Source organism: Sciurus vulgaris, assembly GCF_902686455.1.
Source record: "Sciurus vulgaris genome assembly, chromosome: 5".
NCBI classification, from domain to species: Eukaryota; Metazoa; Chordata; class Mammalia; order Rodentia; family Sciuridae; genus Sciurus; species Sciurus vulgaris.
Genome location: NC_136465.1, coordinates 10,913,330 through 10,939,303, shown reverse-complemented (window position 1 = coordinate 10,939,303; position 25,974 = coordinate 10,913,330). Strand labels below are relative to the sequence as shown.

Sequence of the window (25,974 nt, the reverse complement as noted above, 5' to 3'; positions counted from 1 at the left end):
AGTTGTTTATTTTGATTAGAAGTGACATTCAGCTGACTTTTTGGTACGCTTCATGTTCTCATTCCTAAAATTGAGATTTGTGTGTAAAGGTGTTTAAAGATCATCTCTAACATGGAATCACATTGTGCTGAAGAAAAATGATTGCCTTTCTTTCCATGAGGCTACCCTTCCTGCAGGGAAAACCAGGGCAAAGCATGACATGTTTTTTTTTTTTTTTTTCCATTCTTAAATTCAGAATCTGAAAGAAGCTCTCTGAACAATGAAGCTTATTTTTCCTATCAAGGCAGAAGAGGAGTGAGGCCCGCATATTCCAGTTCTCCCTAAAGCCTGCCTTAGGAATAAAAAGGACACATCTGGAAGAACCATTATGGTACATGCAGAGAGAGAAGGAGAACCTAAAAATCCAGCCAACTTCTAAGTGCCAGAATCCAAGTTCTGAACACAAGGCCAAATATCCATTCCTCTGGCCAGTAAGAAGACTCTATCCAGAATAACACCAAGGAAGCAGTCTTATTCAAAGTCTAAACACAACTCACCACAAAACCCAAGCCCACGTGTGTGTACATGGCAGTGCCGGAAGAGATTTGCCTTCAATAATGATTTAAAGAAATAAGCACCTTGCAGCAAGGGAAGAGGAGGAAGATAATGGGCCATAGACTTGCCGGGAAGTTTATGTGTCAGCTGCAAACTGCTTTGAAATTCTTAAATCCTACTTTAAGTTCTTGATGTGGAATGACAGGCATATTTTAATTTTTACATAGAGTTACCACCTCTAGCAGTAATCTGAATTACTGAGGTTTATCAAAATTTGGTATTTATATAAATTGAGAAATAGCCTGTTCCCCAGGTGCCTGCAAAAAGTAGGAATAGCTGAAATTGAGTGGGCTACTGAATCTTTTGCCAGGATAAATCAGTTTCTGTCAAAAATGTTTGCAAACTCCTGCTCTGGGCAGCTCTTTGGACATCAGTCATTTCATGTTCAAGGCTGAGCATTAGTATGTTTCAAAGTTCAGGAAGGATATAGCTGGATCTTAGGCTCATTCTAACACAACACAGGTAAATCTCACCCAGGTATGTGGTATGGGATCAGATAAGAGGAAATGGAAGTCAACATAGGATCAGCTCTGTATTTTCAAAATGGAGTTCTGGAAAAGATGAGTGATTTGTTAGGAAAGGGTCTTTTTAGGCCACAGCAAAAATGCTGTGGAGTAATTTGGCAGCCTTTACTTTAGAATGAAATGAGCACCACTCCAACTTCTGCATCATTAAATGTTACAGAGGGAGCCTCTTTCATCTGATCTGGGAGCTGCTGGAAGGATTTCTGTCCCTAGTAGTTAATTTGCAAAACTGAGCCTCCCGTCTCTTGGGAAAAACGTGCTTTCCCTGTCTGGTTCTTTGCATGCTCTCCAAACCCAATGGCAGAGAATGTGTCTCTATCTCATTCTAAGACATGAATGTCCCAGTAGGGGACAAGGAGTAAGAGCCAAAGTGCAGCCAAAGGTAAATCTCACTGTCCAGTTGCACCCAAGTTGAAAAACTGGTTGTCTTAGAAATGATGAAGTTTTGAAACTTGCTCTAAAAGAAATGTGCCCGGGTATTGGCCGCCATCTTCTAGTTCTTCCTCTCTGGGCCCTCTCTCCATAAATGTCAAATGTGGCTGTCAGTAGGTTTAGCCTGAAAATAAAATCCCCTCACTTTCATCAAGAAATAGCTCCAAACTTAGAGTGTGTGCTCAAAATATTCATGATGAAATCATAATCCTATATTTATAGTCTTTTGGATTGTGTATGAAATTCTGTTTCCCATGGTGTTTTTTGTTGAAAGGGCCGGTTGTGGAAAGCAGGCTCAGAAAATGGCTGGGAGAGGATCAGCTCTGGGGAAATGCCGTCTAGCTCACTTCGAACCAAGAGATGGTGAGACAGCCTCCCTCTTCCGTGGGCCCCACCTGCTGCCTGCTCAGTTAGGTCTCCTCCCCCACCCCATTCCCAGATGGTCCCTGGTTGGATGGTGCCCTCTTGTCCTGCAGGAAGGGTGAGCGGCCTTCTGTGTGGGAGTGGAGAGGGCACCTAGGGTCACCCCTTTCCTTCTGACCTTTCCTCCTCTAGACCTCCTCCCCGTTCTCACTGAGCGAGATGGTGTGGATCTTAATGGTTGGAACTTGGTGGTTTTCTCCAAGGCTGGGAGCCGAGGGCCCCACACAGCAGCAGACCTGCAAAAAGCTTTTACTTCTCACCCGAGCTGTGCTGCAGGCCGATTGGTCCTTGGGCACTGTAATCCTGGCGGATCCATGGGGCATGGAAGAGAAATATTTCCATTCACAGACCCCATCCGTCTTGGAGATCTTATAGAAGGTCTCTCCGGATCCCACAGGGATGCGTACCATGTCCTTGTGCTGCCCCTCCAGGGCCTGGCTGGGGGCATGCAGGGTGTAGCCCAGGGCGTGCTTAGAGGACTGCTTTCTGCGGAGACACTGGATTCTCAAGACATTCTGGAAGGCCTTTTTGAACTCTTGACTGGAGCATGGGTAGATGATAGGGTTGATGCAGCTGTTCAGGTATCCGAGCCAAAATACTATTTTAAAAACTGTTTCAGAAGGTTTGAAATCAGGAAAGAAAGACCCTGGAAGAAAACACACAGAGAAGAACATATTATTGGCGATTCAATAGGCCAAGCTGCTAGGAAAACAAAACTATAGGCATCTTTTCATGGCTTTAAAATGGTTTGAAGATTCCAGATGCATTTGAGTGTCTCACATTTGCCAGAAATCCCTTGGTCACATCCTCAAAGACCATTCTGACTCGGCCCATGTGTGGCCATCAATATGGCAGCAGGCCCAAAGGACAGGGTGGCATCCACACTATCAGTGATGGAGTATCACTGGTGGTTCCTGTGAAGACTTAAAGCATGAAACATAAAATTTTGGTTAAGACTAGATAATGAATTATATTGTCTGAATTTTAAAACAAGTTGGAATCCACTTGAATAATCCATATTAAAGTCTGGTTCTTGGGGAGTGCCTAATAATAACTATCACCAAGGACTCTAGAACCACAAATTTTTCCTGAGTCAATTTGAGCCAGCCTGATCTCATAGACCTACAAATCTTCCAACCTCCTACATGGACAAACTCGATCTGTTTTTCACTGGTATGATGACCTAGCCCTGACATTTCTCCCTCAAATTGGTCTAAATGATGCAATATAGCACACAAAAACCCTAACTAGCTTTACCAAGAGAGCCCCAAATGACACAGTTAAAGAGATCTCGCTACTTACACAGAGGTAATGCTCATGAGCAAGCTAGTTTACAGAAATCGGATGACATTAGATATTTTAACTACAACTCAAGGGGACACCTGTGCCATTATAAAAACTAAATATTATGTATGTTTCTAACAACTCTGCTAATGTTCCAAAAGCCTTGAGTGACCTCTGCTCACAAAAACCAAGGCATGTTGGATCCCACCTTAAACTTTAAGGAATTATTGTCTTTTGGTTTTCAGAGACTGGCTGAAATAGTAATTGCTTTTGTGCTACTCGTTTGCAAAAAAAGTAATATTTTGCTGTCCCGTTTACTGTGGTCCTAGCATGAGCCCCGCCCTATGTATGCCTTGTCCAGTCACCTGCCAAGAGCCACCATGGACTCTGGACTGCCCTGATACTGAATACTCTTAACTGTCCATGCCCCACCTGACGGAGCAAGGACTTTAGGTCATTTCCCCACAACGTCACCCTCTCTCAGTAGGAAGCAGCTTGGAGATATCAGTGCCCATTTGTCATGGAAATGTAAGGTAGAAATTGACAGTGGGTAAATGTAACAGTCCCCTTTATGCTTTGAAAATAGCCCTTGCTGCTCTGCTGCTGGGACTTATTTTTAAAATGGACATGTTTCTTTCTCCTTCTCTCTGTCTCCCTCTCCCTAACTCACCTCCCTAGTCGATCTGGGGGGAGTGGGAGAGAAATAGGATTACCCTTCTTCCCCATCCTTGACTGAGTTATCTGTCCTTGAGCACATACCCACCATAGGAATGAAGTAATTCAAATATCAGGGATGGTACCAGAAGATCTAAGAAGTCTCCCAAATTAGAAAGTGGATTATGACCCGCCAGGGCACCCCTGGAATGTAGCCTTTGAATCACCTCTTTTAAATCCCTATATTCCCCCTGATGGGCAGGATCGTAGCCCCTGGAACAGGAGTCCCCCGTGTTTCTCCTTTGTTTGCAAAGCAATAAAACATCTTTTTTCTTTTTCTCAAAAACAAAACAATAAAAAAAAATTGATTCCTTGGAACCACCCGTTATTCTCCCATGCAGTGCTATGCAGATGTGGCCTAGATGGTTCCGAATCCCTTCCCATCTGAATGCTGGAGTTGCATGATTGATGAAATTGCATGCCTGTTATCCCAGCAGCTCCCAGGAGGATTGTGAGTTCAAAGCCAGCCCTCAGCAACTTAGTGAGGCCCTAAGCAACTCAGTGAGACCCTGTCTCTAAATAAAATACAAAAAAGGGCTGGGAATGTGGCTCAGTGGTTAAACACCCCAGAGTTCAATCCCTGGTTCCAAAAAAAAAAGAAGGAAAGGAAAGAAAAAGAAAACCCTAGTAATCTTCAGCCATTCTTCCTCTTGATGCCTTTTGTTGCTACAGTCTGCTTGTCTTCTCAAGTGACTCCCAAATGTTTGTTAATTGCTTGATGGTCAGGGTCCCTCTAGTCCTTGGCTTAAACAGCTTTAAAGCATCATTGCTTATTATTGTTATTATTTTTATTTTTTTCTAGCCTCACTCCCTACCATTCCCCCCTTTTCTTTTGTCCTCTTAAGTTGGGTCATTGTGTTTTAAATGCACTTTTCTCTCCAATTCCTACAAAACCTTACCCTTTGATCTACACCACAGGAATCAGGCCTCTGGTCCTTTACATCTTGCAGTGACCACCACAGAGCCCTTCCCAGCACAGTGACAAAACCCTGGGGCCCTGAGGTGGAAACAGCCTCCGAGCTTCTCATCCAGTGAATCTGGTTCCTGAAGCGCTGGCCGCACAGCCGGCAGTTGCACTCCCAGCCCAGGGGGCCGTGCCTGCCGCTGCCCAGACCCCAGGAGTTCCCAGCAAAGGGAACTCACAGACCCTCTCCATTCCTCTGGGACGGGCTGTGGAGCCCCGTGGCTCTCCCTGCGCCTCCTCCGCTCCCCTCTGCACTTCAAGGCCTGTTCCTTCTGCCACCAACCTTGAGTTTCGATTCTGTGCGCACCTGGCTGAGTGGCTTTGGGACAGTCTTAACATACCTGGAGCCTTCAAGTTTTCTTCTCTGAATAAAGGTTGAGGGATAGTTTCTTTTTAAAAAATATTTTTTAGTTGTAGATGGACATAATATCTTTATTTTTATGGGGCGCTGAGCCTCACACCCGGTGCCTCGCGGTAGAGTGCTCACGAGTGCTCCACCACTGAGCCACAACCCAGCCCCTGAGGATGATGTCTAATGGACCCACACCGCTTGTTTCTTACGGTCCTGATTTTATGGCTGTCTTTCCCCCTCTGTGACGTGAACCCTTCAGAGTCATGACAAAATGCTGGGCACACTTACGAACTCCTCTGGCAAACAGTGCTCTGGAATCTAGTGGGACAGCAAACTTCCATACTGTGGAGCCACAAAACCCAGAACGGTTCTGGGGTTGATAAGAGCGCTTACCACTAGTGCATGCTCCCTGCCAAGTGTCAAGCGTCTGGAGGGCACACACACACACACACACACACACACACACCCACATGCACGCACACACACATACGCAGATGATGGGTGCTAACTTAAAAAGCCCCGTGAGCAAGTTTTGTCCGGTAGCTCCAAAGCTGTTTACGGCTGGGGTGTGTCTCAAGCCAGGTGGTGTGCTCGACACTTGATGTCCAACTCAATCATCCTCAGTGACACAAGAGAGGTGGGACTCCCATCAAGATTCCTACCTTGCAAGGGAAGAAGCTGCTATTTAGAGTTTGAATAACTCAACTAAGGTCATTCAGATAGTATGGTAGGGCCGGGATTTGAAATGAGACAGTCTGATTTTAGGGACTCTCTCTTCATGGAGTCTCAAAATATGTTAGAACCATGATTTCTGGGGAAAGAGGATGTGGAGACTACGGCGTGATGAAGACCACGGTGGGGAAGCTGAATGGTAAATATGCTCCTTCAAACTTCATCTGAGAGGCCAAGAAAGCGTCGGTGTGAACAGGCCCTGTATGACTGCGGTCAGTTCCAGGAGGAATTCATCCTGCACTAAGATGTCTATGTATCTCCTATAATTCTTCCAAATAATGACAGCAATGTGATTAAGGGAACCTGTTTCACAAATGCCCACCTTTTCCTGTGCTTAAGGATGGCTGGTGTCACAAAAACCACCTCATCTGGAAATCCCACTACTCTGCATCCCAGCTAGACAGCTACTTCCCTTATTTGAAGAATTTCAGTTAACAGAAAAAGGAAAAAATATATGAACTCTGAATCTGAATGCTCCTGAAGTGATCTGGGAGCTTTGGAGTCTCCCACAATCCTCCGAGGACCTCTGCTTATGGAGTCCTGCTTTGCACACATGAGCAACACCATTTCCTTCTGGTGGCCTCCTTTCCACCCCCTTTCCTTCCTTGCTGCCTGTGTCCCCAACTCCAAGTCTGACTGACCCAGAGGTGAGTATGGGGCCTCCCTTCCACACCCTGTGGAGAGCAGGCTAGGCCCTGCTCTGAGCTACTCCAAGATGCACAGAGCAGCAGTTTCTGGGCTGTGCCTAAACCTGTGTCACTCATCCAGTAAAGCAGCTGCTTGCCATGAGCTACTCCATTTTAAGTGCTGATGTAGAATGACTCTACAACTTGTTTGTACAAGTAAACAACCACCCCCTGCCTGGCACAAACTGATAAATAAATTAATCATGCAAATAAAAAAGACCACCTGTGATTCATCAAACTAATCAGAAGCACCTGGATGCATGTATCAAACTCACTGGGAAAACCAGGCCCATGAGCTCATCAAACACTCCAGACCATGGAATGAAGCAATCCTCAAGGCGCATGGAAGGAGGAGCACCCTGAGACTGGACACAGCAGCACCCCGACTCTGTCACCTGTCACCTGTCATGGGCCTTGCCCAGGAAAATGGCTACAGAGGCAAACCTCCGAATCTCCGTCCTCAGGCTTCAGCAGAGCATGTTTTCTCCTGCCTGTGACAATCACACGCGGCCCACTCTGAACGGATGCTCTGAAACTGCCATCTTCTTGTCCTTGGCCTAGAATAAATCCCAGCACTTTGCCAGCACTTTGATAGCTCTGTGCCTTGAACAAGTTCTTTGGCCGGTTCATAATCTTACGATACCACCTACAGAGCTCCTTGGCATTCCGAGCTCCTCTCTGCCTTTGCTCTGAACCCTGCAGCTGTCTTCAGCCTTTCTTAGCCTTTCTGTCACCCACGTATGTATAATTGTGTAAAGTGTGTTGTGTGACTTGGATGTTACAGAGACTAGAAATCAAGTCTGGAATAAAAGAACCTGTGATTGCCCTAATACAATTGCCAGGTGACCTTCAAGTGTGCAGCGGGCTGTCACTGATGAGAGTGGTGTAGCCTGTGAGTTTAGGATTATTCAGTAAATTCTGACACTGTGGAAAGACACAAACCTGTTTGGTCTACGTTAAAGACAGCGCTCGCTCACGAAGCTGTCACCCTGAAAACACCCGTGTTCTTCATTACCGCTGAGGTATAGGGCGAGATAAGAAGTTGGTTGAAAAACTAACTTACGTTGAAACCAGGATGTATAGGAGTCCCCAGCCTAAATCCTTTAGGGATATTTTTCTGCTAATCCAAGAACTCTCTGGATGACTTTTCAGACATCAAGTTGGAAATGCTTCAGGCTCACAGCTTCCCATAGTTGGTACCACCTGGTTTATTCCATCAAGCCCAGGGGCTGACTTGCCCTTCAGCAACTTCCCGAAGGGTGAAAGAAGAAAGCAAAGAGTTGTTGCCCTCCTTTTGGACCTTATTCCCATCCTCAGATTTCTTCATTTCCCTTGATTAGGAAGGGGAGCTGGCCCTGGAATCCAGCTTGGAAAAGAGCTGCTGCCACCTGGTCCCCACCAACATCCCTCCTCCTGCAGCCTCCTCCTCTGCCCACTCCTTCCCACTCTGGACCCCCACCACTTCTGGCCCCAGTTTCTGTTGCTTCTCAGATTCCTTTCTTCTTCTTCCTTTATTTGTTTGTTTGTTTATTTTGGGGGGTGTACAAAGGGTTGAACACAGGGGCACTCGACCCCTGAGCCACAGCCCCAGCTCTATTTTGTATTTTATTTAGAGACAGGGTCTCACTGAGTTGCTTATGGCCTCGCCATTGCTGAGGCTGGCTTTGAACTGGCGATCCTCCTGCCTCAGCCTCCTGAGCTGCTGGGATTACAGGCTTGTGCCACTGAGCCTGGCAATTTCTTTCTTCTTGATGACTGATGATGCTTTTTTTAGAAGGGAAGGTGACTGAACACTGCTGTTTGCATCAAGGAAAGGAGCACCAGGGTGGAACCAGCCCATCCAGAATGGGTGCTTCTGACCCCGTCACTAGCTGTAACCTCTGTGTGAGAAGGCCCAGGTCCCTTTTGCTCAGCGACAGAGCTGCAGAATACAGCACAAGGCAGGGCCTTGAAGGCCCAGTGCTTATTGAGAGTGTCCAGCCTCCTGCCTGCCTGTCTACTGGGCTGCTTGTCCACCCATGTTTCTGCCTCAGTGAGGCCTGAGCCTTCTTCTCTGCCCGACAGCCCTGCTTCTTGTTTCTGTCCTTGTTTCTCTTGCCTTCTTTCTGCTGACTTGGTCCTTTTTCTTGTGCACTCTTTCTGTCCAGTCCTCTGGTTTTCTCCGCTATGTCACTATCTCTTTTTCCCCTGGCTGCACACTTTGGTGTCTAACATGCTAGTTTTTCGCATCAGACTTCGTAGGAAGAGCTAGACTTCCAAAGTACCCACATGAGAACAGGGCCCCTGTTACTCTTCTCACCAGAAAGAGCTATGATTTCTCCTCAGCAACCTCTGCAGAGTCTGCCTCAAGGGGAGCCAGCCGCTCCCGGCTAATTCCTGAATACCTCGCCCTACGGGTCGGGTCAGCCTCTGCACCTGAAGCTGCCTAATATGATTCTTGGGCTTTGGAAAATCCCCAAGCCCCAGGAACGCTTCCCTTCACTAAGTTCCCTTCGGCTGTTTAATTGCTATGGAGTTGAGGACTGTTTTCTAACCCCGAGAACACCCTGGCCAACTTAAGATTGGCCAGATCAAGATGGGTACAGCTGGTGGCTTATGGCTAAATACCATCTTGGCCAGTCTCCTCACCTTTGGAGATTCAGAATCCTCAAATCACTGTAGAAGCTTCTAGATTCCCCAAAAGAAGTTGAAACCGATGATTTCAAATGATGCCTTTACATCTTGTCATTCTATGTTCTATCCACTGGAATATTTGACTTCTCAGTTTTGATCTGGGGCTCATCTGGTGGGCTTATGGGAGTCAGGGGACACTGGGACTTATCCCAGTAAAGGCTTAGCAACTAGAGTCATATTTTAGCTCTAAAGTGAGCTACGTTTTGGCTTAATGCTTCCAACAAAAGAGAAACTTATTTTTCTTCCTATATTGGTCTCCTACGTGAGGTTGCTATGCCGGTTGCTTCAGTTTACTCCAAGTCTCAGAGAATAGAAGTGTTCTCCGATTTTAACACAGCACTGATAATTAGAGGGTTGGTTTTAGCTGGGCGGTTCTTTCAGAATTGCGGGGACGTGGTGCTGAAGCAGAGAGCTGAGTCAGCCTTCTTGGTTCCAGTCCGGCAGCCTCTGGGCTTCACCGTACCCACCTGTAAATGTGACAACCTCGAGAGACACGGTTACGCAGAACCCTAATCAGCGGGAGTCAGAGAATGCTAGACTGTGCAGGTAGGTGGGCAGGGACTTAGGGATCAGTGATCTCGCTTTTACCCAGGAAGACAGTGATTTCCCAAAGCCATATGGCTCTTTGGTGGCCAAGTCAGGACTAGACCCAGAACCCGGTCACTTCTGTAGCTACCCCCCATCTCTGTGCCCTTTAGCAGCCCTATGATGGCATGGGAAGTATGAATGGCGATGTGTGCAGCTTTCGCTGGATGATGGCAGGCTTCGCAGGTACGATGGGAAAGAAGGAAGAAAGAGGCATCATCAGTAAGTACGTTGTGTAAGAACGTGGGACGTAATGTTCAGAAGACATGTTGGCAGCCTGTCAGATGCTGAAAATTGGAGTTTAAATGACTTTTGTCAAAAAAAATGTGGCCTCCAAAGGAGGAGCTGATGCTCTGTGGTCATGGGGAAAGTCACCCTTAATTGCTTCTCTTTGTCCAACCCGTGGTCTCTCCCAGGGGACCGGCGTATATCCAATGAGCAGAGGAGAGAAACAATGGTCACACAGGTAGGTGTCAGTTCCCAGGCTAAGGAGCTCCAGTGTTGGCAGCATTCGGACCAGCCCAGTTGATACTGGGGAGAAAACTCTACCTTGTCCACGTGAACCTCAGAGAAAAGCTGTAGGAATCAGGGTGTAGGAGCTGGTCCACGCTCCGCACTCCTGGGGTCTGCCAGATGCCGCCAACTGAGCTGCTACTTGGTTGTTGTGTTGCAGTGACCTGACTGAGCCCTCCTGGGGTTCACGCAGGGCCACCTTTGTATAGTTATCAGACAACCAGATGTTTTTAGGGTATCTGCCTGGAATGGCGGTGTTATGGTTTGGACATGAGGGATCCCCCAAAATCTCCTGTGTTAATACAGGAATATTCAGAGGTGAAATAATTAGATTGTGAGAGCTGAGACTGAATCCGTCCATCCTAATTTGAATGGACTGACTGGGTGGTAACTGTAGATGGGTGGGGTGTGACTGGAGGGTCCTGCCCTGGAAGGGTGAATCATGGGTCTTGCCCTGGAAGGGCGCATCTTCCCTGAGTCCCCTTCCCCCTTTCCTCTCTCTCTGCTTCCTGACCCTGCCGTGAGCTGAGAAGCTTGCCTCTGTTGTGCCCTTCCACCATGTGTTCTGCCTCACCTCAGGCCCAGAGCATCAGCCATCTATGAACTGAGACCTTGGAACCAGGAGCCTCAAACAAACTTTCCCTCCTCTAATTTGTTTCTGTCAGGTATTTAGGTCATGGTGACACAAAAGCTGACTAAAATAGGTAGCCAGGAATCTCTGAGAATGCTGGCAGGATTAGCAGGGGACTGGGACCCTAGGCTCACAACCCAGGATTCACAGACCTCCTGTGAAACAGAATACAAGTCTTTGAGTGCACAGAAATACATTTTCCTGGGGAGAAGACTTCAGTCTCTTTAGCTTCTTTTAGGGGTGTGTGGTGATGGACCAGATGCCAATCCTGGATCCCAGCTAGTGAGGACAGGCTGTCCCTCTGGCTCTGCACTCACTTAGCCCGTGTGTCCCCACGAGCACGTGCCTGTTTGGAAGGGCCTCCCCTGTTCTGTTCCTTTCTTCCTGTTCGAAGTTCCACAGCTCTCATCTCGTGCCTCTGAGTAGAGACATGTGGTTGCTCTCTCGAGGGAGTCAGCATGTCAGGTCCTTCCTGAACTTTCTGGCAGAAGCAGGGAGAGTGGGTGAGCTGAGGGGAGTGGAGGCATGAGCAGGTGCGGTGAGAAAGGGACAGTGCACAGTGCATTCTGGGTAGACAAGCCTGGCACTGGAGGGCTGCCCACTCTCCAGGGACTGAGGAACACTGGCCTATGATTCCTGTGGTGAATCACTGCTTGTCCCAGGCCAGGCAAGGAAGGAGGCCACTTGGAGAGATGTCCTGTCATTCCTTATACTTCTGCGAGTGACAAAGCACTCTTCACAGGATCCTCGGGCCAGTCAAGGAAAGCTCTGCAGAGTCAGGAATCCCAGCCCAGAGGCATCCAAGTCCCTCCGGCTAACGATCTTCAAAAGGTTCTTCTCATCCACCAATGGGGCCCCGAGCAGCGTTTCTCTAGGAAGAGGGGAGCAGGTGTGCATGTGTTGGGATTGAACCCCATAGTAACTCAGGAGGGAGCATCATGGGACGTGGCTGCATAGACCCCATGAGCATCTTTCCTAGAAAACGTCCTTGTGTGGAACAGCTCATTCAGGACGCTCTCCAAAGAAAGCAAGATGTTCCCCTTTATTTAACAAAGGTCTCTTTAGGTCAGGAAGAAGTTAGCAATGAAGGGGTCCCCCTGTTCTACCTCGGGCTGCTTCCTGAAAGGTGGGCCTCCTTGGCCAACCAGCTGTTTTCCAAACTGTGCCGTGTTTGAGGTCACCATTGTTGCATGAGTCTCCACGGCAGACGTCCTGTCATTTCCACGTGGAAGGTGTCCTCCCTCACATAGCCCACAGAGGAGCCGGCTTGAGAAGGTGTCCTTTCCTGTTTCCTGTCCCCTCCTCCTGGGCGTAGATGAGGAGGACACCCAGGGCTGAGGCCCAGGGTGCTGCTCTGCAGTGGGAGCTCTAGGCCTGGCCGGAGACCCAGCTCACAGCTGGAGAAGAGTGTGTAGCTGTCCCCTCCTCTGTCACCTGCGTTCCAGCCAGTCACCAAGTCCCACTGGGGCGTTCCTGTGAGACACCTTCCGACCGTGCCTTTCCTCCCACTTCCGTTCCCACCACCCTGCACGGTGGGCTGGTTGTTCGAAGCTGGTGAGTCGCTTCCCCTTCTCGAACCGTTTCCTCCTCTGTAAAAACTGGCCAATGTTTGAGAAGGCGATCCTGACGAGCTGGTCCTTTCTGTGACAGCACCTGCACTCAGGTGCGCCGGAAGTCGGGGTGGGGGAAACAGGCCCGCACGGAGCCGACGCCAGGTTTGGATGTGTTCCTTACCCCGGGGTTCCTGTGTTCACCATGCGGGGAGGCGGCGGGTCCTTTAAGAAGTGGGGCTCGGTGTGAGGTGCTGGGGGCACTGCCCTTGGACTCATGTGGTTCCTGTAGGATTCCTGTCACTTCCCGAGAGAGTTGGGCATTATAAAAGAGAGGGCTGGTCCCTCCCTCCTCGCTGGTTTCCTGTCTTGCAAAGTGATCTTCCCTTCTTGCATGTTCCTGCCATGGTGCCTTCTGCCAGGATGGGGCGGCCGGAGGGGCTCTCCCCAGAGCTGGCGCCCTGCCACCTGGACCCTCAGCTGCCAACACTGTCAGCTAAATGGCGTAACAACTGCTTCTCCTAGTAAAGCACCCGAGCTCAGCCTTTCTTTTCTTAGTGGTGCTGGGAGTCAAACCCCAGGCCTCACGCGGGCTAACCGCAGGCTCGACCACTGAGCTACGCTCCAGCCCAGCTCTACTGTTGTAGCCATGGAAAAGGGACTCAGACACAGGAGGACGGGAGAGCACAGCGGGCATGACCAGAGGGAAGAGGGCAGGCTTTAGAAGAGAGGGGACTCAGTACTGCGGAGCACTTAAGGGAGACACTTCATTTTTGTCCTGGAGGTTTGTGTCTAAGCTCATGGAAAGAAGGGGGGTAGGGAGAAATCCAGGGGCGCCTGCACAGGGGCACAGTAGCTCTCGGAAGCTCATTGGCGGTGCGTTACTCTGGGAAAGAATGGAGCTTGCTCTTCTTGGGCCTGGGGCTCAGAACGGTTGGGGATGCTGGTGGCTCCAGAGCCCGAATACTCCTTGATAATAAGTGGGCTCTGCACATGCCCTTCTGGGGTGGTCGTCAGGTAAGTGTGTGGCACAGAAAGGGAGGGAAGTGGGAGAAGGCATGAGGGACCATTCCCAGAAATAATCAAAGGGAGAGGAGGTTTTGCAAGGGCTCGGGGTAGAGCTGAAGGAAAAGCACAACGCTGTGTTGGCCAAGGCACATGCTGGGCTTCGTGTTTTTGTTGCTGATAAGGTCAGGTTCAAGCTCTTCAAATAAAGCCCTGTCAGTCAAGACCCTCACAACCCTCCCTCCAGTTATTCATTCACTTAACACATCATTTGCCTAGCACCTTCTCTGGGCCAGCTGCTGTTGCAGATACTGGAAAAAGAATCCAGAAACACACACGCGGCTCCTGACACTGGAGTTCACGCTCTGTGACTACATCCAACACATGCCTGTTACACGGAATTAAGAATTTCCAACTCCAAAGCTTACTTTCTGATGTGATGGACATTTCACTATAACTTTGCTGATCCACCACAGGGACCATGGCCTCAAGCGTGTGTGGTTGTGGTCTTTGCCCCCACTCCTCCCTTGGTGACCTGTCTGGTTTGACTACAGCTATTCAACTTGAAACTGTTCAAATTTTACCTGCCAGGCTGTGGTCAAAATCCAGCTCATCCCTGAGCCCCTCTCCCTCTATGGTCTGACTTGTTTTCTGGCCATTTCCTCTGCGTATTTAGCACTAGTAACTCTTCCTCTACGGCATTTGTGACCATCTTTCATTTTCGACTTATTTTTTTTTTTTTTAAAGTCCATTTTCTTGATTATAAATTTGAGGGCAGAACTTTTTGTGTTTTTATTTTGCTGCTATATCTTCAACACCCACAATAGCATATAGAGGCCTCCTGACAATATTATCGAATGAATGTCACTCGCTCTTTAGGTTTTAAACACACTACTCGTGATCCTTTACATCCCCCTTGGTGATGAGCACGATTCTCAATATTTATTGAGTCAACGGGTGACATTTGTTGATGGAAGAAAATGGCATTCGCATAAAACTCCTGCTTCAACCACTCACAGCTGGAAATACACTCTTAAATGGAGAGTCTGTCTTCATTCACATTCCAAAACTTTATCTTCCCGATCTTCAACAGGTTCATATTTGCATGACAACAAAACCATTCTCCAAATAATTTTATATGGCTAAGTTGCAGGCACATCATAAAATTATTACTTCCAGTACTTATAAAGCTATTTTATAGGGTCCCCTAGGAGGAGTTGAGGCCTGTAATGAAGATGTGATAGCTGTCACCTCCTCTCATATTTGTGGGGCGCGAGTCCAAGGCCAGACACCATCAATTCAAAGCAGTGACACAAACAACCAAAATCGGTCTCCCAGTGAGGAATGGCAAGGCCTTTCGGGACCACATCCCTTTACACTCAACTAAGGGCTAGGGCGAGTCCAAGTCCTGACGTTGCCAGCACGCTTGTGGGGAGTCGGCTGGTGCGGTGTAAGGAGGGAGCCGGCCTCTGGCCGCTTGGTTCCAGACTGCGTTTGATACCTAACCTGAGTGCTCAGGACAGTCCCACTTGGAGATGACATGCTGGGCCCTCTCAGTGGCCACCGTCTTACCCAGGGACGTGTGTCCTGAGTTGGTAGACATTCCTCAGCATCACTGTCTGGCTCTGTTTAAAGTAGGACTATGAATAACTTGCCTGCCACTCCCTGCTCCGGTTGGCTCCCTCCCCAGCCGGGGGTAAGCCAGGCCTGGAGACCGGCTGCATCTCTGCTACTTCCCTCCAGCCACATAGGTAACCAGCCCTAGGCTCAGAATGGACCAGACCCCCCACCGCCCCTGACCTCCAGGAAACGTGGGTAGTATTCAAATGGACTTAATAGATACATGCAGGAATTTCAATAGCTCATTTTACAATAAATACGGCTTTTAAGAATGTATAATATGGCTTCTAAGTACAGCTGTGCTAGTCAAATTTAAAATACTAAAAGGAATTGGGGCAATTTCATCTTTAATCTTAAAAAGCAATAGAGTATTGTACTGTTTTGATTATAGGCATCTTTGAAAACATGAATTGGCTGTGTCTCCATTTTTCATAATAAATGCAGAATTTAGGTAGCTCAGCTTTGCTTGAAGGAGACATTCTCATTCTTCAAACTTAATGAAGCCTCCTGCTGCCTCATCTGAGGCTGTCTGGTACTTTCAGGGGGAAGAGGAAGTTTCAGGCAGCTCATCATATCTGGCGCCTGAGCCCTAGTTCTGCACAAACTACCATTACCAGACATGTTCCTGATGTTCACAAACATCTCGCCCTGAAAACCAAAGTGAATTCATGGTCTCCCACAAACCTTCCCTTTCTCCTCTGCTCCCTCCTCAGTTGATGGCAGCCATTCCCGTTAGTTGTCCAAGCCAGAAACCCATTGTCACCCCCAGCTCCTCGTCTCCTGACTCTTCCGTGATAGCCATGTTCCCAGTCCTGGCCACAGGAGCTTCCATCTGCTTGTCACGGCCCATCCTCCTTCAGGCCACCATGGCCTCTGGCTAGACCCCCCATATCTAACTGGCTCCCTGGTGCTGTTCTGGTCTCCTTCCAATCTCCTTCCCACACCTCAGCCTGAGGGATTCTGAGAAAACAAACCTGATTACATCCCTCTCTGGATTAATCATCTCAGTGCCTCTTCACTGGATTCGAGATGAAGTACCAAGTCTGTGTTATGACTTGTGAGGCCCAAGGGTCTGGGAGACTGAAAATCCACTTTGTGTAACTAATTAGTTGAGCATGGAGATCCCAGGGCCCATCCAAAGTCTTTAGTTCGTATCATAGAAGACGGAGGATTTCAACTGGCAGGATGTGAACGTCTCTCTAATTGTTAACCCAAAGGAGCGATTCAGCATCTTTTGTTGCTGGGATGTGATTTAGGGTTGAGGTATCAGAGTTTATTTCCAAGCCATATATAAATGGCTTCCAGGTAGCAGCACCTGTACTCAAGAAATCTTCCCAAGGCCAAAGGACGGAAATCGCTCATGAACTTCCAACTCTTCCGGTGGTAGCGACGCAATGGCTCTGGGAGTTTAGTGAACCTGGAAGACCCAAGACAGGACTGAAGATGCCTGAAGGATAAACTGGAAGGTGGCGAAGGCAAATCAGAGACAGAGCCAGGGCCCCCAAGGCTGTGTCAGACCGAATCCCTGGTGCAGGGCGTGGCTTTCTAACAAGATTCTACAGTCTGGTTTCCAAGGGACAGGCGATTACCACTGAAGGTGTGGATCTGGAATGTCCCCTGAAAGGCTCATGTGTTGAAGGCGTGGTCCCCAGTGCAGCGATGTTCAGAGGCAGGGATTTTAAGGAGCGATTGAATCATGGGTGCTTGTAGCTTATCAATGGATTAATCCACCAATGGATTCAGAGATGAAGGGACAGTTGAGAGGTGGTGGAGACTGTAGGAGGTGGTGCCCAGTTGGAGGGAGTGGGCCCTTGGGGACATGCCCTTGGGGACTGTATCATGTCCCTGGTACCTTTCTCTCTGCTACCGGTCTGCTGTGAGGTGAGAGCTTTGCTCTGCCACACGCTTCCTGATGTTCTGCCTGAAACAATGGAGCCAGCCCACCATGGACTGAACTTTCTGAGGCCATGAGCAAAGTAAATTCTTCCTTCTCCAAGATGATTTTCTTAGGTATTTTGTTACAATGATGAAAAGTTGACTGATACACTCACGTTGATTCACCTCTGAAACATCCACCCTGTGTCTGCTCCTGTTGAGTGATTCGTTAAGAACATACCAGATAACCACACATAGCACTTTCTGGATGTACTGCCAGGGAGCGGCAGGATTCCAGACCCACTCCAGCACCTACCCTGATTCTTCAGGCAAGCATGGAAGCAGAGCTTACACCTGGCTGTAGTTGTGAATTTCTATCTTACAGAAAAATGTCCACCAGAAGAGAAAAAAGCCAGAAGAGTTGGTCAACATGAAGATAATGATACTTTTTGTGTTTATTACTTTAGATCTGATTTTTTTAATTGTAAACAAATGGGATACATGTTGTTTCTGTTTGTACATGGAGGAACAGCATACCATTTGCGTAATCATACATTTACATAGGGTAATGATTTTTTTTCATTCCATTATTTTTTCCTCCCCCCCCACCCCTCCCACCTCTCTTTTCCCTCTATACAGTCCCTCCTTCCTCCATTCTTGCTCCCCTCCCACCCCCCATTATGTGTCACCATCCGCTTATCAGTGAGATCATTCGTCTTTTGGATTTTTGAGACTGGCTTATCTCACTTAGCATGATATTCTCCAGTTTCATCCATTTGCCTGCAAATGCCATAATTTTATCATTCTTTATAGCTGAGTAATATTCCATTGTATATATATACCACAGTTTCTTTATCCATTCATCAATTGAAGGGCATCTAGGTTGGTTCCATAATCTGGCTTCTGTGAATTGAGCAGCTATGAACATTGATGTGGCTGTATCCCTGTAGTATGCTGATTTTAAGTCCTTTGGGTATAGACCGAGGAGTGGGATAGCTGGGTCAAATGGTGGTTCCATTCCAAGTTTTCTAAGGAATCTCCACACTGCTTTCCAGAGTGGCTGCACTAATTTGCAGCCCCACCAGCAATGTATGAGTGTACCTTTTTCCCCACATCCTCTCCAACACCTATTGTTGCTTGTATTCTTGATAATCGCCATTCTAATTGGGGTGAGATGGAATCTTAGTGTAGTTTGGATTTGCATTTTTCTTATTACTAAAGATGGTGAGCATTTTTTCATATGTTTGTTGATTGCTTGTAGATCTTCTTCTGTGAAGCATCTGTTCATATCCTTAGCCCATTTGTTGATTGAGTTATTTGTACTTTGTGTAGAGTTCTTTATATATTCTGGAAATTAGTGCTCTATCTGAAGTATGAGTGGCAAAGATGTTCTCCCACTCTGTAGGCTCTCTCTTTGCATTGCTGATAGCTTCCTTTGCTGAGAGAAAGCTATTTAGTTTGAATCTATCCCAGTTATTGATTCTTGCTTTTATTTCCTGTGCTATGGGAGTCCTGTTAAGGAAGTCTGATCCTAAGCCAACAAGGTGAAGATTTGGACCTACTTTTTCTTCTATAAGATGCAGGGTCTCTGGTCTGATTTCAAGGTCCTTGATCCATTGCGAGTTGATTTTTGTTCTGGGTGAGAGATAGGGGTTAGTTTCATTCTGTTGCATATGGATTTCCAGTTTTCCCAGCACCATTTGTTGAAGATAGATCTGATTTTGATGAATTAGAAATTACATCTGCTTTATGTTTCAAGATTGGTGTTAGGGTTAGCAGGTTGCTGGCTTTCTAATATTTTACATTTTAATAAAACTTAGGTTTATCTTGTAACTAATGAGGGAGACTTCTAGGATCAGGGAGACCACCCAGCAGGCAGTGTATGGGTCCTATGTCAGAATTCTGATCAATGGCTAAAAACTGCAGGAAGAGAGATTTGGGCCACCACAGAATTTGGCCTTCTTGGGATACATCAGATAACCTCTCTCTGAGGCAACCTAAGAGGGATTCAGGCATTATGAAACATCTTATTAAACTTCTCTTGAGGGGGCATTCTAACCCTGACATTTTAGATGTTTTAAAGATGCAAACTCTATTGGAGGAGGAGAAGTTGGTTGTTTTGGATGTCTTTGCTTCTTTTCAAAAACAGTGCAATGGAGAAACTGTATAGCAGAAGCATTTAAAGAAGACTGCATATGTAAGAATATGGATATACTGTTAGATATGACAAATTACTTAGCATGGCTTACTTGTTTCTGAGCATGGGGCTAGTCTATGTGTATTTCCATAATTCCTAAATTTTCCTGGTAGTCTATTTGGAATCCTTGTACACATTTTGATCTAAATTGTTGTTGAAAGTATTTATCATCCTCTAAAATTCCTTGAGGCACCAACCGCGAAACTGACTGGGCTACCAATGGGCAAGAATGTGACTTCTTGGAGTGGGGAAGCCCCAGGCTGGGGGCTGCACACTGGCAGCCGGACCAGATGAAAATCTCTGGTCTTCAGATTCCAGGTTTAGAAAGTGGCCCCTAATGAATACACTGAAGGTTGCCAATGCAAGAGGGAAAATGTCCTCCAATTAATTGGGAGGTCTCAGAAAACCTACTTGAAAAAACATGGACACCTTCAAGATTAATACCTGTAGCTGGCACTTAGCCATTGAACGTGTGGCTTCAGTCCTCACTGTTGTTTGAGCTCATGACCTACACAAGCATTTCCACCAAGGTGTCGCACGGGAATCTCATTAAATCTGAAATGATGACTGATCTGTTTGCCTGCTAGGGTTTCCGTCTTCATAAGTGATCTTTAAAATTCATTCACTTGTTTGCTATAAAAACATGCAGATCGATCCTGACATCTCTTCCCTGACATTGCCAATTGACTATTGCTCAGGTCTCTCGCGTCCCTCCGTCTCCATTGTCCTTCCAACTGCAAGCCACCTGACTTGTTGCCTGCAGGAACCTTCCCACTGGTCGCATGTCTGCCTCACCCTCCCTTTCCCCCAGATGATCTCTGTCAACTGTAATTCCAATTCGGCGACATCTGTGCTTACATGCTTGGAACACCTTGCAGTGCTCTTACATGAAATCCAAAATCCAAAATCCCTAACAAGGCCATCAGTCTATGTGATCTGGTCTTCTCCAGCCCTCCCTGGACACCCTGACCTGTTAGGTTGTGGGTGCTCCTTTGCCTCTGGACCTCACCCCTGCTGCTCTCCTTGTGTGGAGCATTCTCTTCACCCGTCTGCTTCATGCTGTCAGCTCCTAACCATCAATGCCTCCCACGCTTCTCACAAGCACCTACTCCACTGTTCTTATGTGATTATGTGCGTGGTGATTTCTTATTGAATCCCTGAATGACTTTCATGAACAGGGAAATTGTGCCTGGCATACTTAGGTGTTTCATAAGCATTTATTCAGGATTAAAGCATTAATTGAGCACTGATTATGTGCTAGACATCATGTAAAATATTTCACAAACACCCCATTTAACTCTCCTGACAACCCTATGTGATTAGCGTAGCAACCCCATTTTACTAAGAGGAACCTGGGATCTCAATTCTTTATTCACAATAAAGAAAGTAGCTGAGCTCAGATCCATATCCAGTTGGATACCCACACTATGTATTTAATCTCCTCCTTATGTAATCTGTCCCTGCTCTGCTGACTTTATGGTGACAATGGTGCATAGTGTTACAGTACTTGGAGTCCAAAGCAAAGACAATTATCCAAGTGGCCAAAAAAATTAATCACATGTCCCAAGGACTTTTTTTTTTCAGGAAGCAGAGACATGCATAATTCAAATCATTAAAACAAGAATAAAATTCTTGAACATTAATAATTATGTGTGTTCTGGAAAGATATGTTTGGGCGTAGGATAAGCTTTGTGCACTATATTCTGTCAAAAAACCTCTGATGGAACTCTATTAATAAAGCATGCCTACGCACAGGGATTTTAGGGGAGAAAGTATCATCTGCCATTTGTAATACAATACTGTACCAAATCCAGGCCCACCAGGAGAACTGTGATCCACAGTTCTCAAGTGTGGGGAATAAGGGAAAATCGAAGGAGAGATGGTAACAGCAATAGTCACCACCTAGGATGTGGCATGAAAGTGTGAATTCCCAACACAGACTTCCCAGTTCTTAGTCCCAGCTGCCAGGGAAGGCAATTGGGGAAAGTCGCTCCATAGTCTGCGACAGAGGCATGCCTGCTTTCTCTGGGTCTCCGTTGGCAGCATGTGGAAGCAGGGGGCCTGTGTGAGCCTGACTACCTCCAGGGGGTCACTGCGTTCTTCTTCACGTCCGCCAGCTCTGCGCCTGCACTCGGGTGCACTTGTTCTTTACTGCCCATCCTATTTCCTTCAGGAATACCTTCTGAGGTCAGAATCTAGACCTTCAGATCATCTGTACGCCACTAGTCTCCCTTACCTTTCAGGAATTTATCGCAAGACCACAGCAGATGCCTGAATCTACAGACAGTTCTGAATGCTCCTTTTCTTCCTGCACATAATACACACATTTAGTAATACCTTTCCCATCTCATCTGAGCACTTATCCTGCACCCTGGCTGTAATTTTTGCGGTGTGAAGTGTGACAGGAAAATTAGCAAGAATTTCTTTTCCTTCTGGACAATTTCTTGGATAAAAGATTCATTTTTAGCGTAGAGTTTAGCAACCTCAGCCTGCGAGCGTCTTCCTTCCTTATTAAGTCAAGAACTTCCACTACTTGAAGCACTTTACAGCTTTTCTTTGGCATATCCAGACTGCCAGCAACACTACTCTTGTGCTCTAGGGCTCTTACAAATCTAAAGTGTCTCCTAAAGTCCAGGTGCTAGACTTGGCCATCAGCCTGTGGTGCTATTGGGAGATGGTGGTCTTTAGGAGGTGGGGCCAGATGGGAGGACGTTAGGGCATTGGAGGAGGGCCCCTCAAGGAGACATTGGCAAACTGGCTTCTCTGCCTCTCTTTGCTTCTTAACCTCGATGAAGCAAGCACTTGGCTCCTCCACGTGCTTCTCACCACGATGTCCTACCTTTCCACAGACTGAAGAGCAATGGAGTCAATCAACCAGGGGCCAAAATTTCTGATACTGTAAGGCAAAGTAAATCTTTCCTCCTTTTAAGTTGATTATCTCAGGTATTTGTCACAGTGACAGAAAGCTGACTAACACAAGGGCCATGATTCAATAAAATAAGGGTCCCTTGAACACAAACCCTATGATATCATGACAATTGACCTGATAACCAGGACACTACTAAGTGACTACTGGGTGGGTAGCATGTGCAGCATGAATAACCTAGACAAGGGGATGATTCACAACCCAGCAAGCTGGAATGGACCGGCATGAGATTTCATCACGTTACACACAATGGTATGCATTAACCTTCATTGAAAACCAATGAATTGTTTATTTCCAGAATTTTCCATTTGATGCTTTTAGACTGTGTTTGACCACGGGCAGATGAAACCATGGAAAGGAAAATGGCTGATGAGGGGTGGCTACTTTACTTTGAGAAAACCTCCCTTACTCAGAGCGTTGGGGAGAGGCCCATTCACATCAACACGCTCACACTTCCTGAGTAGCTTGCTATCTGGTGATACCTAGCTGCACCTATAAAAAGGTCATGTATAATTTTATCCATTTGAGAATTTTTCTAGACTACGTTGAGTCCAGTTAGGTGAAGAATAGGCCTTTTTTCTGAGTTGGGTTGTTTTTGGTCTAGCATTAAGGCCACATATTTATTGAAGGGACAGCTGGGCTTTCTAGCCCATCAAGAACTTGGTTCTTATTTTTGTCTTCTTAAGATGAAAGCTTCCAGAAGTCAGACATACTTTATTTTAGGTTTGCAAAGTGAAATTTCATGCTCTCAAAACACCTAAAGGAGTTCCTCAGAGCACAGTCAGGGCAGTGATGGTGGCTCCAGCGACTGTGACCACAGCAGTGGATGTGGCTTACCAAGCTCTCAGTGCAGCTGGTCACTCTTTACTGCATTACCCTGTTTCCACCTCAGAAGTTGTGCACCGTGCATCTCCACTTTACAGATGTGCAGAATGAGACTCAAAGAATAGTCAGCCTGCAAGAGTGAGGCTGGGTTCAAGCCCACACCCGCCTGGCTCCAGATGCTGCCCCCTAGCCCAACACTGCACTTGCCAAGAATCTACACAGCTGTCTCCTGCTCTCTCCACTGTGGAGCAGTAGTTTAACAGTGCTGAGTGCTTGCGGTTAAGTTTTCACCAGTAAAAATTGGGTCCCGATTTAGGCAACAAAAGTGAAGCCACTTCAATCGATTATTAAGAAATTGCTAGCCAGGCATGGTGGTGCACACCTTTGATCCCAGTGACTCGGGAGGCTGAGGCAGGAGGATCACCAGTTCAAAGCCAGCCTCAGCAACTTAGGCCCTAAGCAACTTTGTGATACCCTGTCTCAAAATTTAAAAAAATTGCTAGGGATGTGGGGATGTGACTCAGTGGTTAAGCACCTCTGAGTTTAATCCCTGATACAAAAGAAGAAAGAAAGAGAGAGAGAGAGAGAGAGAGAGGAAGAAAGAAAGAAAGAAAGAAATTGCTGAAACTTTCTCATATAATAATTTATAGTGGATTTCTTTTGGGAATGAATTTATCTGTATCCAGGCACCAGTTTGAAAAAGATCATTGCAACTAAGTTTAAAAAATTATTATGTTTAAATTACAAATTAATACATGCCAAATTTCTAAAATCTGTAATCTCTTCAATTGGTGTGACCCTCTGTGTGCATGGGAACACGTGTGTGCATGCACAAATACACATGCTAAGCCACAATCAATCACGATGTTATAATCCACAAATAAGGACACACTGTAAACAACTGGCATCGCGTTGACAGCTTGCTTTTGTGACCAGCTTTTTTCATTTACTACATTGTGAACATTCTTCTATTTGAGTTTTATTTCAGAGCCCAATTTTTTCATGATATCTTAGCATTTTGTCATATGAATGTAAAAATTTTTTTTTCTGCTCTTGCTAATTTGAACATTTTGGTTCTTTCCAAGTTTTCTTTATTATAAATAACTATGAAATAAACATTCGTGTGGCTAGATTTGGAGGTAACTTTTAGAACATTTTTTCAGGTTAAATTCTAGAAAAAGGATTCTGAGTGGTAAGATATAAGTTTTTGGATCCACAGTTCCAAAGTTGTCTTTGGAGAGGACACATTGCTTGCATTTGTGCCAGCAACGAAAAATAATGACAGAATGGTCACAATGGCAGCAGAGACTGGCAGCGAGTGCTCACTAGGCACTAAGCTCCTAGGTCTTTGCCCGCAGCAACCTGTTATTTTATACTGATAAATGGCGCACCTGCCAATAGGAACTATAGTTGTTGAATTTTTATGTACCAGATGATAACAAATATATGTATATGTGTATGTTTATTTTAAAGGTTCTTAAAAAAATTGATGAACTATTCTCAAAAACAATGACTAAGATGTACACAAAAATATCTATTAATAATTTGTCAGTAGAAGAGCAAATCAGAATTGCAATGACAGGCAACTTGGAAAGACTGGAAAGGACAGCCCCCTGCCTGAAGCCACAGCTGGCTGTCTGCTGAGCCTAAACGTATTTGTGGTTAGACAGGGAAGACAGGGATCGTTGAACAGGATGTTATATCAAACAAGCTGGACAAGAACAACAACATTTAAACAAAGAAAGCAGAAATCAAGGAATTAGAAAGCAGAAAATCTCTAGATGAATAGGCACATTTAAGTTGATTCATGGAAAAGACCCCAAGTTGGACATGCCTTGGACAAGCCCCATCAGAGTTGTAGGAGAAAAAGCACAACTGTCCACCAGGAATGAGAAAGGAGGTCCTTTCAAGTGGTGAGAAGAGTAAAGGCAACGTCAGGGACAAACTGCAGATAATCGGTGACACCGAAGACATTTGTCAAGTTCTATTCAAAAACAGGGAGAGTATCTGCCTGCCATAATGATTATAGGAGACATAAAAATGGACAAAATTTACCCTTACAAATTGCTGGATCCAGACAGATTACAGTCAGGCTGTGGAAGGATTTCCAGAGTCCTTGATCATGCCCAGTTCACCTCCCAGGCCAGCACCATCCCGAGGCCAGACTGAGAAACAGCACCCAGCCCAAGCAGAGCAAATCACTGCACCCAGCCCAAGAGAGCAAAATACCCCAAACCACCACAAAACGAAACTCCAGAGGCTGGGACCACTTAGAAACAGAGAGGAAAAACAGTAAAACTGACCTCAGTAGGGTCTTCCAGTGTGCTACCCATCAAGAGGGGCCGCAATGGAAACCATGTTAGGGCCAGACAACCAAGATCCCAGGCTCTGCAAGCCCCGGGGTCTCCTATACTATGCAGCTTGAAAGCAGGCACAGACATCCACAAACGATAGTGTGTGGCTGTGTTCCAGTAAAACTTCACCTGTGGACAGGGAAACTCAGATTCCATGTCATTTCTATATGTCATGAAAGTTATTTTTCTTCAGATTGTTTTTCAATTATTTAAAATGTAAAAAATCATTATTAATCCATGGTCCATCTGAAAAAGGATGCAGGTTGGATATGACACATGGGTTAGTTTGCTAACATTCAGAGAAGAATTTACCTCTTACTTTAAGGGGAATTTGAGAGCACATGAGTTTCTTCCATACCTTGATTATTAAGAATGTTATTGACAATACCATGCTGTTTTTGGTACTACAGCTCTGTAGTATAGTTTTTTAAAAAGTTAAAAAAATTTTTTAGTTGTAGATGGACACATTATCTTTATTTTATTTATTTATTTTTATATGGTGCTGAAGATCAAAC

General features: G+C 46.2%; 1 protein-coding gene across 5 annotated transcripts in view; it reads right to left on the bottom strand.

Annotated features, from left to right (window-relative positions):
• The window catches only part of ADRA1A (adrenoceptor alpha 1A), a 119,673-nt gene that overhangs the window by 26,755 nt on the left and 66,944 nt on the right, over positions 1-25,974 (bottom strand). For 2 of the 5 annotated variants that reach the window (XM_079143129.1, XM_079143130.1), the window contains exon 3: positions 2,234-2,619. In XM_079143129.1, coding sequence (XP_078999255.1) covers positions 2,234-2,619 — 386 coding nt within the window. Of the gene's footprint in view, positions 1-1,825; positions 2,620-25,974 lie in introns of those variants that run through there. The other 3 variants (XM_079143127.1, XM_079143126.1, XM_079143128.1) reach the window with 2 other exon arrangements.